General features: G+C 44.4%; 1 protein-coding gene across 1 annotated transcript in view; it reads right to left on the minus strand.

Annotated features, from left to right (window-relative positions):
• Nucleotides 1-19,313: 19,313 nt before the first annotated feature.
• The window catches only part of TUFT1 (tuftelin 1), a 45,488-nt gene continuing 42,616 nt past the window's right edge, over nucleotides 19,314-22,185 (minus strand). The window contains 3 exon segments of the mRNA XM_012658881.1: nucleotides 19,314-20,342; nucleotides 20,929-21,029; nucleotides 21,892-21,975. Coding sequence (XP_012514335.1) covers nucleotides 20,279-20,342; nucleotides 20,929-21,029; nucleotides 21,892-21,975 — 249 coding nt within the window. The 3' untranslated portion in view covers nucleotides 19,314-20,278.

The following is a 22,185-nucleotide window of genomic DNA, read 5'->3' on the forward strand; positions in this document are numbered from 1 at the left end:
GTGACAAGAGTCCTGTACAAGCTGAAAGTAATGCACATAGGAGGGGCCTTCAAGCATCCAGAGGGAAAGGACTTAGGGAAGATATCTCATAACATGGGAGAGCTAAACTAACTGATTATAGATGAGAAGAGTTAGCAAGGCAGAGAAGGATAGTGGTGGAAGGGCATTTCTGACAAAGGGAACAGCATATTGAGACACAGAGATTTGAAAGAACACAGTACAGTGTGAGAACAAGCAGTTCAGTAGCACTGGAGCAGAGGGGACAGGGCAGGAAGGGGACAAGGGAGGTGGGCAAGAGTCAGATCTGGAGGGATTAAGATATTGAATACCATACCCAGGCATTTGAATTTCATCCCTAGGTATTTAAGGGCCTCTGAATGCTTTTAAGCAGAACAGCAGCATTAACAAATGTGTGCTTCAGAAAGTTCACTCTGTAGGGTGGAGAATGAATTGAGATAGAAAGATCAGTTAAGAAGAAATTGTAGTGATGCAGGTGAGAATTAATGAGATTCCAACTAGGGCAGTAGCGATGGGAATACAAGGAGGGGGATGCACAGGAGAGAAGGACTTGGTGACCACTGGGATCTCAGGTGCAAAGGTGGGAGAGGAAGGAATGACATAAGATGCCTGACTTGGTGGGGTGGTTCCCCAAGATAAGGCATGAAGAGGAAAAGTTTTGTGGGGCAGATAATGAGTTTAATTTGGAGTCTATTGGATTTGAGGAGCCTGAGGAAGATCCAGGAGAAATCGTCCAATAATTGGTAGGACATATGAGTCTGGCATTGGGGAAAAGGCTCTGGGCCACAGTGCAGATTTGGGAACCACTGGCTCTGAGTGGTGGCGGAGGAGAGCCCCAAGTTACAGTGTGTAGTGAAATGAGAGGAGTGCCAGGGCCAGAACCAGGAGAATCTCCTCCTGCCCCCACCCTATTTAGGAGACTCAAAGAGAAAGACTAAGAAAGAAGAGTCAGAGCCAGGGGACCCAGATAGAGTGGGTTCTTAAAAGTCGATGGAGCTACTTTCAGAAACAGGACCTTGACCATTTGCAGAGCACTTCCCGTCCAAGAGCCTGTTTCATCCTCACAATAACAATGCCAATAGAAGTACTCCCAAGAAATTTGGGAGGTAACCAGCTCAGGTAACCAGCAGGGCCCAGTCACACTACTAGTTAGAACTGAACCTTGAACCCAAGTTTTCTGACACCAAAGCCAAGACACTCTCCACCATCCAGCTTCCTTTTGATTAAATAAGAAAACATTCCTCCCACCCGTTGTGATCCAGAAAGTCAGCAGGTTTCTATTACCTTTTTTTGTGTGGGGATTACGTAGGTGAGAATCCTGCCTTCACACTTCTGCTCATGGAGTCCTTTGGTCCTGGATGTTCTACCTCTTCTCTTTTCCTCTTTGCGGACCTAAATTCTATTCATCCTTCAAGCCCTGACTGAAGTCCCTCCATAAAGCCTCCCCTGAGGGCTCTAGTTCACTCTGACATCTCTTTTCTAAATTCCTGAGGCAAATAGACCTCCCCTCAATGAGTCATGCTCTTGTGTAATCCCTTCCTCTTGAGCGTGGGTGGGACCTGCGACTGTCTTCTAGGCAATAAAATATGGCAAAGGTGATGATGATGTGTCACTCCCATGATTATGTTGCATTATATAACACTCCTTGGTAGCAGACCAGAGCAAGAGAGTCTCCTGCCGGCCGTGAGGAAGCAAGCTGCCATGTTGTGAATTGCCTCTGAGACGGCCACGGGGCAGGGAACTTCAGGGCCCTCCAGGAGCTGAGGGCAGCTCCCGGCTGACTGTTAGCAAGAAAATGGGGCCCTCAGTGCTACACCCTCATGAAATTCTGCCAAAAACCACATGAGCTTGGAAAAGGATCCTGAGCTTCGCAAAGAAACATAGTCCAGCCAGCACCTTGATTGCAGTCTTGTGAGATTCTGAGCAGAGGACCCAGTTAAGCTGAGCCCAGACTCCTGACACCAAAAGAAACTGTGAGATAATAAATACATGTTGTTTTAAGCTGCTAAAAGTGTGGTAATTTGTGACCGGGTGTGGTGGCTCCCACCTGTAATCCTAGCACTCCAGGAGGCTGAGGCAGGAAGACAGCTTGAGGTCAGGAGTTCTAGACTAGCCTGAGCAAGAGTGAGACCCCATCACTACTAAAAATAGAAAAATTAGCCAGGCGTGGTGGTGTGCGCCTGTAGTCCCAGCTACTAGGGAGGCCGAGGCAGGAGGATCGCTTGAGCCCCAGAGTTTGAGGTTGTTGTAAGCTATGATGACGCCATTGCAGTCTAGCTGGGGCAACAGAATGCGACTTTATCTCAAAAAAAAAAAAAAAAGCGTGGCAATTTGTTACACAGCAATAGATAACTGATGTAACTCCTATTGTATTTATGGTTAGTGCCAGTCAGTTTAGACCATAACAATTTAATATCTAGCTTTGCCTTTCCAAACTGAACATAAGCTTCCTAAAAACAAGGAACTGTTCACACGTGACTTGTACCATGCCCTGACAGCGTGTGGGAGTGAGAAGCACAGAGAAGGAGCTCAACAATTGTTTACAGAATGTCAATCCAGGAAAGGACCAAAAAGTGGTTAATAACACCTGCTGCATAGGGCCCTGGTGGGGATCAAATGAGTAATATGTGAAAAATGCCTAACATAATGCTTAGCACATAGCTATTATTAATAATACTAATAAATATTACATCTAGCCCCATTCCCTCATTTTCTTGGTAAAGAAATACCTCCCTCCAAAAAAAAAACATACCCAGCAAGGTACAGTAACTTGTCAAAGGTCACTTGGCAAATCAGTGGCTAGAACTCAACCCTAAGAAGAAAAATTAAGTGGTTTAAAAGAGGAAGGAAGCGTGCCATTACTCATGGAATCATGGGATGAAGAAAACAAAAAGGGGACCCTTTTTTAGGCCCTTGTCCTAATTCTCTCTTCTTTCCTCTTTGCTACCTTTTCATACCTTTTCCATGAAGACCACATGAAAAATTACTTTTTTGGCAAACTGAGTAACTGATTCACAGAGAGTGGATAATTTCTAGAGACTAGAGGGTTAATTCATCAAGATTCCTTTAGCTGCACATGAGAGAAACTCAATTCAAACTAACTGAAGCAAAGAAGAATACTTATTGGTTCACATAGCTAAGGAGGATACTGGGTACTCCAGTTAACTGTAGCTGCATAACAAACCACACCAAAACTTAGTGGCATAAAACCATCATTTTACTATGCTCATGGGCTCTGTGGGTCAGGGATTCAGACAGGACACAGTGGGGATAGCTTGTTCTCATCTCGATGCCTGGGGCCTCACTTGAGAAGACTCAAAAGTCTAAGGGGTAACTCGATGGTTGGGGTTTGGTATCATCTGGAAACATCTCATGTTTGGTGGCTGAGGCTGGCTATTGGCTGAGATCTCAGCTAGGGCTGTTGGCCTGACCATCACACATGGCCTCTTCATGTGGCTCCTCAGCTACTTCAAGCTGTGGCTAGGTTCCAAGAGCAAATATCCCAAGAGAAGAAAGTAGTAATGCATGGCGCTTTAATGACTTAAGCTCAAAAGTCACATAGCATACTTCCACCATATTGTTTTGGTCCAAGTGGTAGCCCTCTGAAACATGACAGTCAGGTGAGGTGAGAGGGCAGAACAAAATTCATACATCTCTCTATTATTTAAACCACTTCTGAATTTTCTCTACTCGCAGCCACGCTCAAGAGTGTTGATGCTGCATTGTAATTAGAGCATGTGGGATGGGTATATCATGGTGGTCATCTTTGGAAAATATAATCTGCCACACTGGGATAGCTCATAGATTTAAAGCAAGTGCTGTAGGAACCAAGGCCTCAGGGTCTGACACAGGACTCAGGGCTCCTCTGTCTTTTTCATCTGCCTCTCCTTTTTATTCATCTCTGCTTCTGTCTATCAGCAAAACACACCTTATTTTTCTCAGTATCTGCATATGGCCTCCCAGCGAAGGACTTTGATTTGTCCTTCCTTGAGTCATGTGCCCACCACCTGGACCAATTAAAGTTGTGAGAAGAACTATGATTATCCAAACCTGGATCATATGCCCAGGTTACATGCCTCAGAAGAAAGCTTGCAGGGTAGACTTTAGAGAAAAGCTAGTGCAATCACCGCAGGTTTAACGTCAGTGAGCGTTTATGTTGGCTTGGTGTATAATTATAATTATGTTGTTCTCTAACTGCATTCTATAGTTGTGTGTTTCAAATCCCTTTAACTGTTCATCTTTCAGGCCCGTCTTCCACCTTGCCATACATCACCTCTCTGAGGTTCACTGAGTTTCCCATTGGAGAAAAAATTTCCCTGGCTCTTACAGCCACACTGGCTGGCTTTTTTCCGTTACGCCCTCTCACCCCACCTGACTGTCATATTTCAGAGGGCCAACATCATTTTTCACCATCTGTCCAGCTACAACTCCCTAGGCAATTGTCACTCTATTAGCTCTTTATTCTTGCCAGGACACCCCCATTTTTCCCCTCAAAATCAAAGTAAATTTTCCAGGGATCCTTTTTCTTAGAAATTACTTCCCAGGGCCAACAGTTGATAAATAATACAATAGGTTGGGAGACCTCAGAACAAAAAGACCAGTGGGGTTTCTGAGTTAGCATCACCCAATGGAAAAGAGTATGAGACTTGGGTCCTCTGTCTTGGTTTCTGTTTAGCTTTCATCTTTAATATGTCATTAGAATTCTTTTCGCTGCGAGTAGAGAAAATTCAGAAGTGGTTTAAATAATAGGGAGATGTATGAGCCCATGTAAGTAGCAAGACTAAAGGTGGGGAGTTCCCGAGTTGGTTAATTCGGCAACTCATTCACACAAAAGATCCAGATTCCTTTGATCTCTCCCCTCTGCCATCTTCAGTGTGTCATCTGGGCCATTTGGCCACCTTCTGTCATGGTGGCAGGATGGCTGCTGAGCTCTGAGCATCACCCACAAACATGGCCACAACACTGAGAAGCAGAAAATGGGAAATTTCTTCTCGAGTCTATTTGTAGAAGCAAGAAACCCTTCCTGGTAGCCTTGTATCGACTTTCTCTCATATCTCATGGGCCAGAAGTATATTGCATGCTAATCTGCTAAACCAACCATTGGCTAAGGACTAATCAAGATTTATTTTGGGGGCTAAGAGTAGACCTGTCCCAGTGTACATACCAGAGCAAAACTGGGGCTCTACAAAAACCGAAGGATGAGAGCGAGGGGGAACATGGGAGGATGGACAAACAGCCAATTGTATCTGATGCAATTCTCTTCACCTTGGTCTCTCCAACTATAAACTAGAGATGGTGATACCTACCTCATCTATATGTGGAGGTACTTCGAGAAATAAGATTTTGCAGGGCACATTTATTAAAGTAGAATGGCAGTCACCAGGGTTGGGGGGGGATGGGGAGTCAGTGTTGAACAGGTACAGTTTCAGCTGGAGAAGATGAAAAAGTCCTGGAGATGGATGTGGTGGTGGTTGCACGACAATGTGAATGTACTTAATGCCACAGAACTGTACGCTTAGAAGTGGTTAAAATGGCAAATTTTATGTATATGTATTTTTATTACAATAAAATTTTTAAAATAGACTATTAAGATACAGAGAAAAGAATTATGCTGAACGTGAAAAAAATGTATAAATTCATGGTTTTCTCTAATGAGCATAATGTTGAACTTTAGCCTGTTCTAGTTTGTGCGTGATAACCATTTCCCAGCCTCAATTATCACTTCTTTCCCCGTCATGTGCCATCCTCCTCTTTTCCAAGACCCTCGTTTTGACTGACATACAAGTCAAGAAATTCCAGCCCCCCAAAAAAATGTTCTGCAAGGGAGTCTCCTGCACAGAATGGAATCAACCATCACACCCACTTACCTTTCCTCTCGGAGGTTACCTGCACCTTTCCCCCTTTGTCTTCTAGTCTTCTTTCAGTACAGCTGGCTCTCCCCAGATGCACACCAAGAGCCTTTGGGACAAAGAGACAGAGGGGAAGACTCGGAGCCAGAGAGAAGCACAAGCACAAAGCACCAGCAGGTGTTGGCAGCTTCTGAAAAATCTATTTACTGACAACACCTAGGTACTAATATTTACTGATCCCTCAGGTGTTTGCAGATGAGGCAGAGCTGTGAGGAGCTGTGCAGAGAAGTGGCGGCCATGTGTCCAACCCTGACACCCATTCACAGAGGGCCAGACCATTCCACCTGAAGCTACCAAAGCCCCCCAGCCATGTCCAATGCCCAGAGCTGAGCAACAGGCCTACCCACTTCCACTGTATCTTGTCCACTGACCTTGAAATCAGAGGTCATCTATTCGTATTTAACCTACTCCAGATAGTCTTTTCGGAAAAATATCTATTATAAAGACCTTCAACGTGGAACACCCACCATCCCCTTAAACTCATATCCCAGAGCTTAATCACACTGTCAGAAAGTTTCACCTTATATGTGATCTTCTGTAATTAAAATAGATTCTAAACAGCCTCCTTCAAGTTTTGAATGATGTGTCCCCTCTAGTGCACAAACATTAAATGTTAGCACTCAGTTCTCTGCATTGCTCCTGATGCCGGGCAAGTGCCCCAGGGCTCCCTCCGGGAGTGATTATCTGCTGGAGGAATCCTGGGCAGCCACCCTGGAAAGACACCCTGCTAGTTGCAGGAAAGGGAATTCACTGCCAGCATTACCTGAGCACCCACAAACTGCCAGGCACTGGGCCAGGGCTGGGGACACAGAGATTAATGATCAGCCCCTGCCCTTTAGGAATTGTCAGGTCTTGGGGGAGATGCAGACATGAAAGCAAGTAAGTACTGTTCAGGGTGGTAAGTTTTGTACAGCCGCTATTGGAGCCCTGATGAGAGATGATTAGCTCTGCCTGGGGATTCTCTGGGGAGTCAGGGAAGACTTCACCAAATAGGTGTCATTTGAGTGGAGCTCTGAGGATGACTAAAAGCTTCCCAGAGAAGGCAGGGAAAAGAATTCCAGGTAGAAGGAACCACATATGCAAAGGCAGAGAGGTGAGGAAGGACATGGTGTGTCTCAGAAACAACTGGCAAGGTAGCAGAGGTCCAGAACTAAGGCCGAACAAGTAAGGCTGTGGGCAGCTTAATCCCAACCATCATTTCTCTGTGGCCCTGGGGGTTGGGGTGGGGGACAGATTGAAGCTCTAGTTCTATTATTGTTGAGTAAGCAACGTTATCTTTCTATACAAATATTGTATCCTTAAGTCTTTGTTCTGTGGGTGTTCTAGGTCTTCTGCAAGATTATAACCTATTAATGGGAACTGTCTTCTCAAGGAATCCAGGTCTTTTATATTTGAAAAGGCCATTGAATAGGTCAGCCGGAATCTTTGGGCAGTTGTGATGATCTGAAATGTGATTATTCTGATTAGAACTCTGAAGAACCTGATATTTGACAAAGGAGGGAACCAGGGATCAGAGAGGTGAAGGGATCACCCAACCTCATCATGGTAGGATAAGCCAAGCCAGCTCCCAGCCCTCCCTACCACCCTCACTGAACTTCCTCTCCTTCCTTTTATCCCCTTAAGGTGCCTAGGCCTGTGCTCTTCATTCAGTGGACACATGGTGATTCTGGTTATTTCATCCTCTCCAGAAAAAAACGAAACCAAAAAAATTTAGTGTATGGTTTGGCTGGGCTTTCTGGAAACTTCCAGAACTGATTCTTTCCTGAGTCAGGGCTTATTAGACATGAGCAAAATGAACTTAAACTTCTCAAGGAACTCTAGAAAAAGCTGGTCTAACACATAGCCTTATGAGTGTTTTAAATCTCCTTTCAGTCTACCAAAATTTTTACCAGCCTATAAAATGTTCCCAGCTCTTCTCAAAGCTCTACCTCTGATGATGTGAGCTATAGACAACACATTTTAAATTTTTCATAAAATATTTACTTTCCTAGAATCTAATTTCTTTCTTTCTTTCCCTTTCTTTCTTTCTCTTTCTTTCTTACTTTCTTTCTTTCTTTCTCTTTCTTTCTTTCTCTCTCTCTCTCTCTTTCTTTCTGACAGCGTCTCATTCTGTCACCCAGATGAGAATGCGGCGGTGAGCAATCCTGGGTGCACCACCATGCCCAGCTAATTTTTCTAGTTTTTGTAGAGACAAGGTCTGGCTCTTGCTCAGACTGCCAATTTCTTTTTAGGCCTGGTGTTTACCTTCCTGCTGCTAGACCTAATTTGTAAAACTGCTCCCTCATCTCGCCGTAGCCCGGCTGGCTGCCCTGTGCTAAAGAACTGAGTGTAGGATTTACAACACGAAAACTCCAGAGACCCAGGCGAGGTCTGAGGAGACAGCCTTGCCTGTCTTCTCGTGGGGCCCACCATGGCCACCCGCCCAGGTCTCGAGGACCTGCTGCCCTCTAGTGGCTGAAACCTGGGGGCGCAGGAGTACCTCCACTTGGCAAATGATAAAAATCCCCATTTTCGGTTCTCCTCTGACTAAACCTGCACTGAAAGCATCGTCTTCCCTGCAAAGACCCATGTAATTTTAGAGCTAAAAGGGACCTTAGTCCAACTCCCACTTTTTTGTTTTATTTTGTTTTTTAAAAAGAAAAGGAGTCTGAGCATCAGAGAACCAGGAATGGAACCCCCACCCTCATTAGAAGACAGGGAAGGGAGAGAAAGTAGCCATTTGAAATCTAAAACGACACAAAAATGCCACAGAGTTGCAGACTCTGGTGAGCCAAGTGAGCCCATAAGATCCCAGAGGGATCCATCCATCACTCCTTCACTCCCTCCCCCACCCGCTCTTGTCAGCCCTCCCACGCTCCCAACCCTCCTAACCCCCATCTTCCCCCAAAAAGCTGCTTTGTAAGTGCACGCGGGCCTCAGATAGGGACCATCTCTCTGACTTTTTGAACTTTCCTTAGGCGGAGAACACAGCACCTCAGTGTCTAGATTCTCGTCCAAACTTCAACCTAAAGTAATTCGCTCCCTCACCGCCATGTTTGGGCCTCAATTTTCTCATCTGTAAAATGAGGGAGTTGGACTGGATGCTTTCTAAGGTTTCTTTCAGCAGGGATAATTTGTGATTGTCTGTTTGCCTCTTGGCATACAAATATCTGGTAGCACTACTAGACTGGTGGCAACTTGAGGGCCCAGTCTGTATTTTTCCTCTTCACATCCTCAAAGCCTAACCTTATGCTTTTGACATATTAAATGCTCAAAAATATTTATTAACAATAATTAACATATTCAGTGTCTGTTACATGCTAGACATGCTACGTAAGATCCTCACATATGGCTTTGTGATGACCATTGCTACACCCGTGAGGTCGTAAAGCACAGCGTTAAGCACAAGGGCTCTGGGGCCAGATTGCCTGTGATCTGGAACTGGTTCTACACCACTTCCCACCTGTGTGTGTCTCAATTTCCTCATCTGTAAAATGGGAATTAAATGGCAGTATCTGGTGACTTATTGAGTGGGCAAAAAGGATGTGATTTTCAGGCAACTTGTTCACGAAATCTTACAATGATTTAACAAGGTAGGCAGGGTATGGTGTCTCACGCCTGTAATCCTAGCACTCTGGGAGGCCAAGGTGGGAGGATTGCTTGAGATCAGGAGTTCTAGACCAGCCTGAGCAAGAGTGAGACCGGTCTCTACAAAAAAATAGAAAAAATTGGCTGGCCATGGTGGCGCGTGCCTGTAATCCCAGCTACTTGGCAGGCTGAGGCAGGAGGATTGCTTTAGCTCAGGAGTTTGAGGTTGTAGTGAGCTATGATCTGGCCACTGCACTCAAGCCGAGGAGATACAGCAAAGCTCTGTCTCAAAAAATAAAAAAATAACCCAAGGTGATGCTATTATATAATTGTCTTCAACAAAGTAAATAAGAACTTTTCATAATCATTTATGATACATTGTCTTTGAGCAATTATAATGGATGGTTACTATACAACATTAAATGTTTATTGACATTAGATTTCATCTGTTCATGACATCTTTCTTTTTGGAAATATATCCACAGGCAAAAAATGTTTTGAAAGCAGGAATAACAATAAAATAATAACTCACTATAAACATTAGAAACAACAGTAAACTTTCACACAGACAGGTTAAGCTTAGATTATGCATAGTTGCCATAAAATTATAACTCCACATTTTTTTCCTTACTTAGGATGATATATTTATAGAATGTGAGTGTGATTTTAGAAAAACTTTTAATTAACCAATCTGTTTAAATTAATGACAAATTACTTCTGACACTGCACAACTGATTATGACCCACCATTATGTCAAGATAAGATGAAAACCTCTTTTGGGATCTGGTGCAGGACTATTGTGAGGGCATTTTTGGTTTTCTATTGATAATTAAGAATGAGTTAAAATTAATAATAAAGGATTTGGGATCAGGCATGGTGGCTCACACCTGTAATCCTAACACTCTGGGAGGCCGAGGTGGGAGGATTGCTTGAGGTCAGGAGTTTGAGACCAGCCTGAGCAAGAGTTAGACCCTGTCTCTACTAAAAATAGAAAAAAAAATTAGCCAGGTGTGGTGGCATGTACCTGTAGTCCCAGCTATTCAGGAGACTGAGGCAGGAGGATCACTTGAGCCCAGGAGTCTGAGGTTGCAGTGAGCTATGATGATGCCACTGCACTCTAGCTGGAGGGACAGAATGTGACTCTGTCTCAAAAAAAAAAAGTCTTTAGAGAAAAAAATGACAGTGTCTGGCATATTGTAAGCACTCAGTAAATGTTCTTGTTAGGTAGACATTATTATCTTGGCTTTACAGATGAGGAAATTAAAGCTTAGAGAGTTTAAATAACTTTTCCAAACCAGCATGGCCAGTAATTAACAGATTTAGATTATAAGCAAGACCCGAAGCCCATGCTATCTGTGTAAACTCTGTGCTTTACTATTCCTCTATTGTTGAATGACCAAATATAAGAGAAAGTGAATGAATGAATGAGATTCTTTATTGCAGATGGCAATGCTAATAATAGTTGACATTTGACTTCTGTGAGGAGGATATTGGTAACTTCTTCCTCATTCCCTGGGACCAACGAAGAGAGAAGATAAAAATAATTCAAAAAAAGAAGCAAGTAAGTGCTCTCTTCATTGTGGAGGAAAATACAGGTTTCTATTAAATCAGTGCATGCTTACTGACCATCTATTAATACTTTGTGGCAGGACTAGATATCCGTGACATTTAAAAACTTGCAATCTTTTTGGGAAAACAAACATATGCGAAGTCTGAATTATAATGCAAAATAATTACGTCCTACATTATTATGTCCTACAACAGAGCAGTACAGATTATTTGTACCAGTTGAGTTCAGAAAGGGAACACAGCACAGGCTTGAGAATTCTGGGAAGAATTCATGGAAGAGAATTCAGGCTAAGTTATGAAGAATAACTTTCTTTGATGTTATCTCTGATTCTTTTCTCTCCTTCCTCTCCTATATCCAGTCAATCAGTCACCAAGGCCGATCCATTCTTCCCAGATGCCTCTCACACCTGTCCCCTACTTTCCAGTCCAATGGCCATTATCCCAGTTCAGTCCCTCATTATCTCATGCCTGGAGGTGCTCTAACATCTACGCCTTGATGCCAGCCTTGACCTTTCAATCCATGCCATTTGCTTCTCTGGGATTAGCCTTCTTATTTTGCATGTCACTCCTGCTATTCATTCATTCCAATTTCCCTTCAGCTAATCTTTACTGAGTGTCTACTGCCTGCCAGACACTACTCTTCTAGGTACCAGGGATTCTGCGTTGATTGAACAAGACAGGCAAGGAAGACCGCTGTCCCTGTAGAATTATATACTAGTAAAACCAAACAAACAAAAACTCCAGTGGAGACCTGTTGCTCTAAAGATTGGGGGTGGGGGGAGGCCCACTCAATGGTCTCTTCATCCCCCTCCTCTCCCACCACTTTCCCAAAGGACTCTTCAGCTGGGCTCATCATCCCCACACATGCCTCATTCATTTCCAACTCGAGCTTTCTTCCTGCCCTTCTCCTTAGATCTCAGGGCCTAGTTCTAGCTCCACATTCTCCCCATTCTTCTCTCATATTAGTATTTCATATGTTCCATGACTATTCACCTATTCCACATGTTGTTTTCTCCCCCACTCACCTGACAAGATTGTAAACTTCTGAAGGGCTACAACTCTGTTCTGTGTTTTCCATCCTGACCTCCCCTATTGTACCTGGCTCAATATTGTACAAAGAATAGGTTCTGTTTCTTCCTCCCCCTTTATTCCCCCTCCTAACAATTAACATCTGTAAAGCAATTTACAGATGTCTTCATATACATTATCTTCCATAAGCTACATAATACCCTTGTATCCATTATCAAAAATATTTAATGGATTAATAGGTCAAAAGAGGAAGGCATTGCAGGTAAAAGAAATACCACTAGCAAATGTACAAAGGTGGGAATGATCCCAGCATATGCAGAAGGCAGTGAGAATACAGCCTAGCTGGAGAGAGAATGAACACTCTAGAAAATTTGGAAGATGAAGAATAAAGGTAACAAAAAACAAACAAGGACAAAACCCACTCCACACATGGTTAGCATTTAGATGTATTTATTATTAGCCTTTTCAGAAACATTTTTTCTTTTGCGCAGCTGAAATAAGTGTCCATAAAATTTTGTGTCCTACTTTTTTTCACTTAGCATTCTAAGCACTGTTCCCTGATGCGACATAGTCTTCATAATGGCTATTGGTAGTGAATGCATAATATCCCAGAGTGGCTGCATCCTAATTTATTATCCATTTCTCTATTGTTGGACACATGTTGTTCCCCATTTTACACTATTATCATAAGCACTGCAACAAACCTCTTGTGCAGAGAGAAGAAATGGAAAGAAACTGGGTCTTTGGTGAGACCTCATGCTGCTGCTCCCTTATAACAGAGGTAAAGGTCTGAAAGGGGGCAAAATGTATTATGATTTGTCTCTTTAAAACCTTCATCCTGGCCGGGCGCGGTGGCTCACGCCCTAGCTCTCTGGGAGGCTGAGGCGGGTGGATTGTTTGAGCTCAGGAGTTCGAAACCAGCCTGAGCAAGAGCAAGACCCCGTCTCTACTAAAAATACAAAGAAATTAATTGGACAACTAAAATTTTAAGAAAAAAATTAGCCAGGCATGGTGGCGCATGCCTGTAGTCCCAGCTACTCGGGCGGCTGAGGCAGAAGGATCGCTTGAGCCCAGGAGTGTGAGGTTGCTGTGAGCTAGGCTGACGCCATGGCACTCACTCTAGCCCGGGCAACATAGTGAGACTCTGTCTCAAAAAAAATAAATACATAAATAAATAAATAAATAAAAATAAAACCCTCATCCTTTCTGGGAATTAAAACCTGCATTCCTGCCCAAGGCCAGTAATCAAAGGGGCAGGAAAATGTTCTTTGCTGTTTGTTTTCTAGCATCTTAAACCACAGGAGCTGGCTCAACAGAACTGTCTGGACAAAGGTCATGACCTGAGATGGTCCTCACCAGAAATAAGGTCAATGGAAACCACCAGCTATAGTTGAACAATAGCCCGAACCCATCATGTGACACTGATCACATGAGCCCAAAAACCCCCTTTGAAAAGCTCTGTATTTCTGCTTAAAGGCAAGATGAGGGTCTTTTGAGACGTTAATCTGCTGCCCTCCTCATTTGCCGGCAAATTAGTAAACTTCTCTTTCCTCTTCCTCAAACCACTTGTCCTCATTCTTCGTTCTCACTGATTTGGCATTGGAGACAATTACCGAAAACTTTTGGTAACACCATAAGGCTCACCTGAGCCTAAAGTGTCTCTGGACTTTTCTATTACCTGAACCAGTAAGACTGATCCTTTATTACTTAAATCAATTGCAGTCACATTTTCTATGACTTGCAGCCCATGTTATCCTATCTAACACAAGATCACTGAGGACAGGCCCATTCTTGTCTTGCTCACTGCTTTAGCCCTACCTGAATCCTTGGTCCAAGGCATGGCGGCCTGCAGAGAGTAGGAGCTTAATAACTATGTGTAGAAAAAGAATATGAACCCTTTTACGAACTATCCATTCTGGTCCCAGCCATTAATCTAGTGGAATCTTAGTATCTGTATCAATTTGCTTGAGCCTATAATAAAAATATTGCCTATTCATTTACATTTATCAGTAATAATTCCTCATTCTTTTGGCCTTCTTTAGTTAATTCAGAAATTTTATATTTTTATGAACTAAAATACTTTCCTTCATGACCTTTAATATCAAAACTCTAAATGTATCTCTCCTTTCAGATTTGATATTCAATTCTATTTTCTAGTTTTTCCATAATTTGTAATATTTAATTAATTTATCTAGAATTTATTTAGGCATACTGTTTAAGGTTAGAGTCCTTTTCTTTCTCCCAATTTTTTTTTTTTTTTTTTTTTTGAGACAGAGTCTCACTCTTTTGCCCGGGCTAGAGTGAGTGCCGTGGCGTCAGCCTAGCTCACAGCAACCTCACACTCCTGGGCTCAAGCGATCCTTCTGCCTCAGCCTCCCGAGTAACTGGGACTACAGGCATGCACCACCATGCCCGGCTAATTTTTTCTATATATTTTTAGTTGTCCAATTAATTTCTTTTTATTTTTAGTAGAGACGGGGTCTTGCTCTTGCTCAGGCTGGTTTCGAACTCCTGAGCTCAAACAATCCGCCCACCTTGGCCTCCCAGAGAGCTAGGAATACAGGCGTGAGCCACCACGCCTGGCCCTCTCCCAATTTTTAACCAACTGTTCAAATGTTTTTTTTCCCACTGAGATGTAAGGCTTATTTTATCCTTAAATGCTCATACTGTATAATTGGGTCTACTTCTGTCTAGCTAGTCTGTTAAATTGATGTATAAGCTATATAATGTTTTGCTATTTGCCAAGGCTAATAATCCTCCCAATTAAGCTCTGCCTTCAAAATTTTCTTTGCCATTTTCCCCATTTATTCTTCCAGATGAATTTTCAAATAATGATATCCAGTTCTAAAAAGACTCTATTGAATTACAGTGTGATTCACTGTAATCACACAAAGCCAAAAAATAAATCAAGGAAGAATTGACATCTTTACAATTTTAATTTCCCCATCCAGAAAATAATTTTCTTCATTAAGTTTCCCCATACTTAACAACAACTATGAGAAATTTCTTCGTATATCTGGTCATTTTCTTCACATAGATCACCGACACTTCAAATAAAGCTTATTCCCAGGTACTTTCTATTTGTCATTATTTTTTATGTTGTTTTGTAATTGCGACATTGCTGGTGTGTGTAAGGAAACTCACTGCTTGACAAGACAGTCCACTCCACTCTAATTGTCAATGCATCCTTTTGTTTCTTAGCTGTCTCCCTGTAACCACCACCCACAGATCTAGATTCTGTCCTCTGGAGCTAGATGGAGCAGAACTGCCACTACTTCTCCCAAGGACAGACTTTCATCTCTTTGGAGATTGCTATCATGTTTCCCATCGGCATTCTTTTGTCCTGGCTAAAGAGCCCCAAATGATAAAATGAAAACAGCATTTGGGGAAGATTCAAATGGCAGTGGTGGGGGGGTGGGTTTGGGGCAGGTAAGAGATTAGAGGCAGGGATCAGCAAGGACTGCCTCAGTGGTAACCCAGATTCAAGAGATGGGTTAAGTTTAGGCTGTGAACGTGGGCAGGGGCATGTCTGAGAGACATTTCAAAGGAGGAAACATTAGGATATGGTGACAAATTGGATGTAAGGGATAAAGGAATGGAAAGAGGAGTCACAGGTGACTTGAAAATCTCTAGCCTGAATCACTGAAGGTTTGGTTATGCTTCCACTAAGACAAAGTGCAAGAGGTTGAAAAGGGGAGACGTTTGAAAGGAAGTCAATTTTGGACCTCCTGACCCTGAGATTGCAATACGGCCAAGGGAAGGGGTTTGTCCTATAGACCAGTGTTCTTCACATGTTTTCCCACAGTAAGAAATATATTTTACATAGCAGGCCAGTTCAAACACAAGCACAGACATAGAGATATAAAACAGACATAAAAGGGTCACAGAACTCCTGCAGACATATGCAAGTTTGGGCCTGGAATCCTAGTGGGAGGCAGGAAAGGGCTGGGTGTGTGATCGGCACTGAATTGATAGATGAAGTCATGAGGACTAATGACTTCCTTTCCCTCAGCCCTCTGAAGTCCTGTGGTCTAAGACCTGGCGATCAACACCTGGTCAGGAAATTAATTATCCTGCCACCATCTACCTTCAATCCCGTGTCCCAGAGGGCTCCAGGGGAAAAGAGATTCCAACAGAAAGGCCACACACATCTTAGAGTTCAAAGTAGGTCTCACTGCCAATCTACAGAGCGTGCTGTGCTAGAAAGTACTGGCTTTTAAAAAACATCTCCTTTATCCTCAGCCTGGATAAGATTTTTCCTTAGAGAAAGAGGGACTAGACAGAATATTTAGGTCTCCAACTTTCAAGTTTCAAGGCCATGGCACTTAGAATTGGGACAGGGAAAATAGGAAATAATTTCTCCTTGCAAAGCTAGAGTCCTAAATCGATGCAAGGAAAAGAGGCCAAGGGCCCTAAGCTAACATCTGCTGTTGGGTCAGAGCCTGAGCTCCGCAAGGCCTGGCTCTGAGGAAGGAGGGAGCCCAGGAGGTTGTTAGAGGCCCCGCAGAAAACAGCATCACATACTGAAGAGCAGGTTAAAGAGGAAACACTGCCTTTTCAACCCAAAGGACAATACCCTCCTCGGTCAAATTAAGTTACTTTAACCTGTGTCATGTCAGAGCATCTTTCCAAAGTGGAACATTCCATAGCGAAAGGTACTTTAAAATAGAGAAGAAAATGTGCCAACCAATGTTTGGCCTCAGAAACTTACTTTTATAAAAGTTCCAAAGCACCATTTGGTTGAAATATCATGTTACTGCCAGGCTTTTTTTCTGTTCAGGGGAAGGAACAAAGGAAAAGGGAGATGACAGGGCAGTTGTTCGGAAGGCGAAGTGTGCTCCCGCGAGCTGCTTTTCCCACGTCGGGGCTGACGCTCCAGGTTTACAGGAGGCAGCTGATGACGGATGCATGTCTGGGCAGCTCTTAGCCCAGCTCAAAGAAACAAGCCTTCATGGCAAAGGTCCCAGGGAGTTAGACTCCATCCTCTCTCTGCAAAATAGTAAAGCAGCATGGAGGAGGTGGCTTAAAAATGACAAAACACAGGCAAGAAACAGGCCATTGAAGCCAGGAGCAGCTTACACATCACACGCTTTCGCAGGCCCTGAGCTCTACCTCCTTCTCCTCGGGTCCCCTGTTCCCCGTCTCTAATTGAAACTATCTTTCCCTGACTACTTTCCCTCCCACAGAACCTCCTTGTCCCCTGCGCGTGGCCCTGCTCCTGTTGGCAGTAGTGCAACTCAACTCTGGGAAATACACACCAGAGGCACTTTTCTGTCCAAGGAATCTCTTTGAGCTCTAGTTCTAGTCTCCGGAAGGCCTCCAGGCCACTACATTATCTCCACCCCAAATCTGTGCTCCTCCCCCCAAGCGCAGGAGGTCCAGTTGGAAAGCCTCCCATTCCTGTACCGCAGCACACTCACTCCTGTACTCCTCCAGCCGTGCGAGTCTTCTTGGGACCTCAACTCCACCCTGCTTCCGCCCTGTTAATATTCTGAGAACAGGCACAGTCTGGATATACCCACGCCAAGCAAGACTGCCAGAGAAAAGAAGAGAACCACGGGTGTCAGAAGACAAATCCAGGTTTAGGATGCAAGGAAGTTTCCAACGCATTTTGTAGCCTGAGGTGTGAATTGGCTGAGAAGCAGGAGAAGGGAGAAGAAAAGTAGTAAGAGAAAAATTTACACTCTTTCAATTGAAGGAGAGTAAGGGGAGCTGGAAAGGAAACAAGGCCAGGGATGAGGGAGGGGTGTGTTTCTAGTTTCTTTGGCCCAGAGAAGATTCCTGTGAATTCAGCTATGTCCCCATTTGGCTCTGCAGTCAACTGCCTCTTGGCAGAAAGAAAAAAAAAAAAATCATGGGACTAACTGACGCGCAGAGATAGCCAGAAACGAAACCCTTAACCAGCTGCAGTCAGCATTTCCAGAGTGCTTTCCATTTCCGCAAAGGACATGGGGCTGCTTACCAACCTCGAGTGCTGATTGGCGTATCTCTGCGTAATCCCAGGACCTCTGAGCAGCTCTTTTCCAAATGAGGAGGACACAAAGCGGCCCAGCTTAGAGATTCCCACAAGGCCACCCCCAGAGAGAGTCGAAGCTAACATTAGGGAATTAGGGGCTACACCCTACAGTCAGGACCCAGACCATGGAGCTGAGCTGCTTCTAATGCCTCTAAATGCCACCAAGTCCTCATATCATAGTGTTTGGCACGTTTGGACCCTACCTCCCAGATGTGGACAACGGCATGTCGATTCAAGAGGCACTAATATTATATCCTTTCATCCTCCCCAAAAAGTGAAAGGAAACCAGGCCAGGAGGTCAAAGAGACAGAGTAACATAATTTATTAAATTCACCATACAAAGAATATGCCACAGAAAAAGATACCAGAACTGGAAAGGACACAGAGTCTGACCCCCTCATTTCACAAATGAGGGAGCTACCTCAAGTCCCAGAACACCATATGGACAAGCCGGAATGCGAGCCTGGCCCTGTTACACAGAAACACACAGACTTAAGGCTTCTGGTTCTGAGCCAAGTAGAGCCTAAAGACTTAATCTATATTTAGTTTTAATTTTTCTATTTCTTCTAGCACCACTCTGACGCTTATCTACTTCTTGAGGCTGGGGGAAAAGCACTAAAGAAAAAGACAAGCTGCAGGGTCATTCAGAGCCAGGATAAAAGACCAATGATGGAGCAGAGGGGTTTAGAGGGGTCAGGGGAAGAACAGCTCCTCGCCCTAGAAGAGTCCTGATTGCCCCTTGCCCCCAAACAACGCACTCTCAGACCCCAACGCCTCAGGGAAAGTATACTTGCATTCCTGAGGTGTAGACCAAGTTCGGAGGAGGAAGGGAAAAGAAACAGTTAGAGGAAAGGGAAAGATTTATAACAATTTCATTCTGGGACAGATGTGGTGGCTCACACCTGTAAATCTAGCACTTTGGGAGGCCGAGGCAGGAGGATTGCTTGAGGCCAGGAGTTTCAGACCATCCTGGGCACATAGTGAGACTCCATCTCTACAAAAAAAAATTTTTTTTAAATTAGCCAGATGCAGTGGCAGGAGGATGGCTTGAACCCAAGAGTCTTAAGTTGTAGTGAGCTATAATGACACCACGGCACTCTAGCCTGGGAGACAGAGCAAGACTCTGTCTCAAAAAAAAAAAAGGAAAAAGAAAAAGAAAGAAAAGGGGAAGGATAGAAGGAAGGAAGGAAGGAAGGAAGGGAGAGAAAAATAACAATGTCATTCAGAGATCAACAAGTCCAAAGGGAACACTTTTCTCAGTTTCAAGCAAATACAAACACTGCAAGAGAAGACTGTAGAACTTTGGTATTAAATCAATTATGAGATATAAGCAAAAACACCAATAACTTAGCAAAATAAATACAATGAGGATTTTGCCGGGACTGATGTAACCCAGTGAAAACAGTTTTTAGGCTCTGGGTCAAGAAGACTGAGGTGTGCCTTGTGGTACACCTTAGGGGAAAACCCTAAGAGATTCTGGGAGTTTTCACAGCAGAGAGAAGTCACACATAACTGTCTGTGGCCCTAGAGAATCTTTCTGCAAAAAACTATTCCCTGAATGTACATTCAAAACCTTTTCCCCAGAAAGACAAGGCCATCCAGTCGAAGTTTAGGTTCACTGACTCTGACCCCAGCCCTGCAGTCTGTCTCCAGGAGGCCCAGGTCAGCACGGGCTGAGGGTGGAACAAGTAGAAAAACAAAGTTTGTTGCTAAGAACTGAGCTGTGTTTACAGAAGAACTTCATTCCCCAGGACATTCTCCAATCACTCTGGACATCTACACCTCCATCCTCGAGGGCTGAGGCACATCTCGTCACCTCTCCCGACCAGATGGAGGCCTGGCTTCTAGGGCAGTTGGACTTCAGTCTACCACAGAAGGGAGCCTCTCTACAGAGAAAAACAGTAACTATAGGAATAAGGATACTGCCCCGGCTCCTGCCGGCAGGATAACATCTTCCAAAGGGCTGCAGTGTCCAGAGGAGGCTCTCATGCTCTGTCTGCCCAGCACACAGAGGAGAGGAGCTTGGGAATGGTGGGACATGTGAGCCCAAGCCCTAGGTGCAGCCAGGGAACAGTCAGGAAGTCAGAGTCCGTGCTAACAGCCAACAGGGGTGGTGGGCTTCTCCGTAGGCAGGAGGCAGCAGCAACAGCAGCATCCGTCTCCCGGCAGCTCATGTTTCTACCACTCGGATGAGAGGCATGGGCTTCGGGCTGGGGGGCTTGGATATCCTAACACTGAAAAGAAAGTTGGAAATGCTGAGCTGTGTTGGAAACACCTGTGTTGTTGCCCACCCTCCACATGTGCCTCTGGAATCTCACACTTCAGTGCTGGCTGAACTCGGGGTTCCAAATGCTTTGAAACAGTAACTGTCAGTGACATCTAAGAGAAGATGTGGGGCACGATACATTTGCCTGGAGGCAGGGTTGATGCAAAGAGAGGGGAAGTTCAGCAACTGCGAAGTGGATATAGCTGTGATTCTTGACTTTTTTCAAGGTATTAGGCCCTCCTGTGAATCTCTTGAAAGCAAAGACCCTGTCCCTAGGAATATGCAACTATTACCAATACATTATGCATACCATTTCAGAGGGTTCGCGTACATCTAGAAGCCATTCATGGACCTCCTTGGGCTTGTGATATCAGGCTCTACTAACTAGGTTAGAAAATGGTTCTGGTGGAGAATGGGTCAGATTAGAGACTGAGGGGAAAAAGCTGGACTTAAAAGAGCCTTGTCCTTGCTTTAGCACTAAAGGTTTCACATGGCTCTCTCCTTCCCACTTCCCTTCCTACCCGGGCCCGTTCTATCTATATGCGTTTACTCACGTGCCCGGGTTCTCTGTCTTGGCCCGGGCCTGGGTGCTGAAGTTGCCATAACTGATTTGTTTTTCTATCAGGTGTTCCATCCGGTCGTGCATCTCCAAATTCTGTAATACAAGCTATGGGGTTAGAATTGGCCTTTTTCTGGCACATTCTGGTCTCTCCACCTCTGTGTTTGTGCTGCTGTTGCCCCATCCCCACCACGCAGATGCCCACTCACCTCGTCCTCACTACTACAGATTGCTCTCTTCCTCCAATACCGGCCCCTCAACAACTCTGCGCAACACTGACCATTTCCTGTATATCCTCTACATACATGTCTTGTATACGATTTCTTGTCGTCAATTGAGATATTCCCTTGCCTTCGTCCATACGCTATTCTATAAAGCATTCTTTGGTCTTTTTAAAAAAATGCATATTATCTCTAACTCTAGACTGCAAACTCCCTAAAGATAAACAACCCTTTCTCCCATTTATCTCCTCCACACAAGGAATCTTCACACAGTGGCTACAAAGTGATCTTCAGGTAGTTAACAGACAGGAAGGGCTTGGTAACAACGTGGAAACTAGACTGGGAAGACAGCTAATCAAGCCCATCCTCTTAGCCATGGAAAAGACTCCAACTACAGAACGCCTCCTCCTCCTTCGAAGCCTGGCTGCCACTGTCAGCTCCTCTGCAAAGCCCACAGGGTCAGAATGAAGGGTTCACATCCATGTGGCCATGGCATGCGGCCTGGACCGTGCTATGTCCCTGGAGGGCAGAGGCAGGTTTCACCATAGTTAGCAACTCCCTGGAGGTTCTCAGAAAACGTTTACTCAACTGAACTGAAGATCCACCTACCATCCCAGATACTCCCTTCAGAGCAGCAGCTAGATCCGGCCAAGCCCCCTCTATAACCTCTCCCTCCCTTATGTCCATCTTGTCTTCACGAGCCCCATCCCCCTGCCAGGGTTGTCCAGCACACACACCTCCGCCTCCAGATAGGCGACTTTCTCCTTGAGCTCCTGGATGGTGGCGTCCTTTGACTGGATCACAGCTTTTGAATTCTGGAGCTGCAAAGATGCAGGAGACACTGGAGCTCATTATGCAATGACTCATGACAATCGCCAAACTTCGCCCCACTGCTGGGGAAGCTAGCAGAGATGAAAGGCAGAGCTCTGCAACTCTCACATGACTTAATTGGCTTTTCTACAAAGCTTCATTTCAGTCAATATTAATTAAACTCTTGATTATCCCAGGGGTGAGAGTGAGGGATATATGAG

Source organism: Propithecus coquereli, unplaced genomic scaffold, assembly GCF_000956105.1.
Source record: "Propithecus coquereli isolate 6110/MARCELLA unplaced genomic scaffold, Pcoq_1.0 Scaffold59, whole genome shotgun sequence".
Taxonomy (NCBI): Eukaryota; Metazoa; Chordata; class Mammalia; order Primates; family Indriidae; genus Propithecus; species Propithecus coquereli.